General features: G+C 52.1%; 1 protein-coding gene across 10 annotated transcripts in view; it reads right to left on the reverse strand.

Moving 5' to 3' along the window:
* The window catches only part of FHAD1 (forkhead associated phosphopeptide binding domain 1), a 122,820-nt gene that overhangs the window by 6,889 nt on the left and 111,575 nt on the right, over positions 1 to 4,356 (reverse strand). For 8 of the 10 annotated variants that reach the window (XR_013337999.1, XM_077775811.1, XM_077775810.1 and 5 more), the window contains exon 31: positions 3,118 to 3,174. The exons of the other annotated variants lie outside the window; for them this stretch is intronic. Coding sequence is in view for 7 of the 8 variants with exons in the window: in XM_077775811.1 (XP_077631937.1) it covers positions 3,118 to 3,174 (57 nt within the window). In the remaining variant the exon portion in view is untranslated. The remainder of the gene's footprint in view (positions 1 to 3,117; positions 3,175 to 4,356) is intronic. 10 annotated transcript variants of the gene reach the window in all.

Consider the following 4,356-nt stretch of genomic DNA (forward strand, 5'->3'; position numbering starts at 1 on the left):
ACCATAAGCTGCACCACCCTAACCACATTTCATATTCTCGTCCTTTCGTGGGCTGAAGGGTACGGCCCCCACCCCTACCCACCCATTCCCATCCTATAATGCCATCTACTGATTCTACTCCTTGGTCAGAAACACCCATCTGGCACTGAGGAAACCAGGATTTTTTTTTTTTTTTAAGCCTGGATCTTGAGAATGCTTGGGCTCAAGAAAAAAGTTGGAAAATTGTGATTTGAGCAGGGTAGTGATGACCTCGATGTCGGTACAGAAGATCGTAGGGAGCAGTCCTGTGTGCCAAGGGTCTTGTATCCATGCTCTCCTTGAACTGAACGCACGGTTATGGCCACCTCTATTCCCATCTGGAAGATGAGGGATCTGAGCTAATTAAGCATGATGGGGNCACCCGGAGCGCTGTGGCCACGCCCCTTGGCCAGGATTTGGTTGGCTGGAGATCTGATGGGCAGGAGAACTGAGGGGCTTCCCCAGCCAGAAGCAGCCAGCGCCCTGGAGCCTTGCTCACGCTGGAAGCCCTAACACAGGGCCAGGAAGGGGAGTGCGCGCTTCCCAAATGGCTACGTCTGTGCATTTAAAATTCTATTGAAACTTCCAGCCTTAACCCATTCACAAAAAGGATCTGAGCTCTTCTTGGCCGGAGCCCTAGCTGTATTCACCGACTATAAAGGAGAGCTTCACAAAAGAGCCGGGGACTCCCGGAGCACGGAAGGCGTCCTGGGCTTTGGCGACCGAGTCAGCTGGCAGGAAGCTCTCAAACCTGCCGGCCTCGCCCCACCCGTGAGCGAGCTGCCTTCTCGCCCCCCCTACCCCCCAACCTTGCTTGCTGTATGCCAGGCACCGCAGGCTTTATGTCCTTTAACCCTCCCCGGGTTCCATTATCATTTTTGGTTGTTGGTGCTGAGGAGTCTGACCTACAGGGGATAAGCCACTGACTCAAGGTCACTCAGGGCCAGAGGTGGGGCTTAAACTCCAGTCCTTTGGCTCCCAAGTCCGCCTCTGAACGCTGAGACACACAGCTGCCTCATATAGTGGTGTGGGAAGGGCATGAGGCTGAGCACACCTGCGTCACTGTCATTATCCCTCTGTCACAGGGAGAGAGCTCTGGGGGAGGGGCGGGGGTCCAGGGTCCAGAGCTGATGACCGCAAGGTTCTCCGTAAATGCCCAGCACTAAATTTTCCCCCTGCATTTTATATGAAGTCTCACTGTCATAGCCAAAGGTATGAGTGTGGAAGTGTGATTTTTGATTCCAGAAAGTTCTGCATTGGTGAACAGACACTCGAACATTAAAACCAAAAACTACATCCTACGTTTTTTTTTGTTTTTTTGTTTTTTAATTGGAGGGTAATGGTTCTGAAGCCTGGGGGGAGTAATGAGTAATTTCATTACCTAGTGGTTCAACTACCCTGTTCTCTATGAATGGGTGAAATTTTATACATGAGACTGAAACCATGAAGGCTCCTTGTGAAAATATTATGTGTAAAACTTAAAACAAAAAGGAATTCTATTTTCCTGGAACTTCCATTTAAATGATGAATATATTCTTTGGAGGGAACTGAGGCCAAGACAGATTCTAAAGTTCCCTTTAGAATCCAGCAAAACTTTAACATCTATGACAAACAGGAATTTCTGCCAATGTTAATAGTACCCCTTAAATGCAAACCCTAGTGCCGGAACGAGTGGTGACCTCCTGGAAAAGGGAGTACACAGAGCAACAGGTGTGGAGAAGTGAACTCAGGCTGGGAGGGGGAGGGCAGCTGGCCTGGGGGTGGGCATCTTGTTTCTGCTGCCGGGTGGCCAGGTGACGCTGCCCTCTGTCAGCCGCTCTGAATGGGCGGCCGCTTGCCAGCTCTCCTGGCAGGGCTGATGGCAGAGATGAAATGTGTGCCGTGTGGGGCAGGTGTGTGTCCCTCAGTACGTGCTCAGTGAATAGTGCCATCAGCATCACTGTGATTGTGGCTATCATTTTCCTAATCTTTCCCTAAAGGGTGAGGTCCACGAATTTGAAAGTTCTCAGCCCCAGCTCTTCTGGGGACACAGATGCGGGTTCAACTTGGCCATTTCGGATCCTTCTCCACAGAAGGATGTCTAATACCCAACAGGCTGGCATGGCCCCTGCATTGTGTATGAATGAAGCAGCTCATGAATAATGCATGTAAAGCCTGATTATGCAAATCCTCAGGTTTTCTTACATTTTTAGCCAGCCCATGACAATGGCCTTTTTTGGGCCCTTTGCTGCCCCATTCTGTGGTCTGGTGTCTCAGCTTTTCGGGATAGCTCGCCAAGTCTTGGGGGTGGGGGGCACCTTAGGGAGGGGTGAGCTCTGCGGAGGGCACATCAAAGGAAAAGTCAGAGCTCTGTCACTGGCGGGCTCTCCCTGGCGTCGCATGCTGTGAAAGGAAATCATCTTTTGCCTGAGGCCTGTGATGTTTAATTCAGGGCTGTGGACGCTAGAAACCCCTCATCTGGGGCTTTTCGGTGCCCAAGGTCTGGTTTCACTCCTAGTGCTAGGGGCCAGGGAGCCTGCTGTCTGGAAGGTCTGCAGGATGGAGTGCAGGCTTCTGCGAGGAACTCCTGGCTGGGGAGGAGGGCACCCTTCTAAGGCTTGGCCTCCTTAGACTTCGTGCAGGCACCACACACACACACACACACACACACACACACACACACACACACAAACACATATACAAATATACACACAGAAGCACATATATGGCACATACACAGGCAAACTTATTGTACACGCTCGCATACACGCTCACGTGCAAGCACGCATGCATGAATATACAGCCCTGAGTTAGGAAGACTAACAATCAGGAGGAGAAGAATGCGGAGAGCCCAGCATAGAGCACAGGAAGTAGGGTCAGAGATCTGGGGCCAGGNGCAAACACATATACAAATATACACACAGAAGCACATATACGGCACATACACAGGCAAACTTACTGTACACGCTCGCATACACGCTCACGTGCAAGCACGCATGCACGAATATACAGCCCTGAGTTAGGAAGACTAACAATCAGGAGGAGAAGAATGCGGAGAGCCCAGCATAGAGCACAGGAAGTAGGGTCAGAGATCTGGGGCCAGGTCTAGGCTCTGCTTACCAGCGACTGTGTGAACTTGGGCAAGTCTCTTAACTTTCTGACGTTCAATTTCCTCATCTGTAAAATGGGAGTCATCTTACCAATCAGGCTGAGCTACGAAGGCATTAGTAACCCCGATCAGGGCTGCAAAGCCTGGGTGGAGCCCGGTGCCTGGAGATGGTCATGAGAGGCTGGTTATGATAGTTTACCCCATTTGCCTGATTTTAGTCTTGAGATTTGCTCTACCTTAGGCAAGGGTTGAGAACAAGGAAGAGTCTGGTTTGGAAACGAATGCAGGAGTGAATGGCTTGGGGTGTAAACTTCGGAGAAAACAAGAGAGCCCCTCTGCCAAAATTAAAGAAAAAAAACAGCGGGGCGGCGGGGGGGTTGCTCCTGGGTGGCTCAGTAGGTTAAGCTAAGTGCCCGACTTTGGCTCAGGTCATGATCTCACAGTTTGTGTGTTCAAGCCCCGCATCGGGCTCTGTGCTGACAGCTCAGAGGCTGAAGCCTGTTTCACATTCTGTCTCTTTCTCTCTGCCCTTCCTCTGGCTCATGCTGTCTTTGTCTCTGTCTCAATCTCAAAAATAAACATTTAAAAGAATTAGAAAAAAAAAAGAGAGCCCGTCTGCCGACCACGGGGCAGGCCCAGGTCTGCCGGGAGTTTCCAAAGCACCTGTCTGGCTGGTTGTCATGTGTGCCTCACCGTCGGCTGCAACTCTAGTGAGTCTGAGGCAGCGCTTGCCCGAGTGAGCCCACGTGCAGGCAGCGGCCACATGGAGGAGAGTGGCATCTACCTGCCGCGTGCCAGGCCCTGGACCACATGCTTTAGAGGCAGCACCTGTGTCCCTCACCATCTGGAACCACAAGGCCCGTGAGTTCACACCGTGAGAGCTTGGATAGTGAGGGTACCTGCACCCTCCTCACAACAGCCCTGCGTGCAGGGCAGAGGCGGTCAGCTCCTATTTACTGGTGAGGAGGTGAGGCACAGAGAGGGCAATGGATTTGCACAAGGCCACACAGTGAGTGAGTGGGGGGGGGGCGGCGCTGGAACCCAGGACTAGCAGAGTCCTGTGTCCTGTGACAGAAGAGATGACAGGTTGAGGGGAGGAGGTGGCTTCTTCTGGCTGGATCCCCAGCCTGAGTCTCAAATCTTGGTTTCTCAAGGCAATGCTCCCACCAAGTTCATTGCCAGGAGGCGGATCTGTCATCTGCCTTCCCTCTGGGGTTCCCTCAGCCTGGAGCACCCCCCCACCCGCCCAT

This window comes from Crocuta crocuta, unplaced genomic scaffold, assembly GCF_008692635.1.
Source record: "Crocuta crocuta isolate KB4526 unplaced genomic scaffold, BGI_CrCroc_1.0 scaffold127, whole genome shotgun sequence".
Lineage (NCBI taxonomy): Eukaryota > Metazoa > Chordata > Mammalia > Carnivora > Hyaenidae > Crocuta > Crocuta crocuta.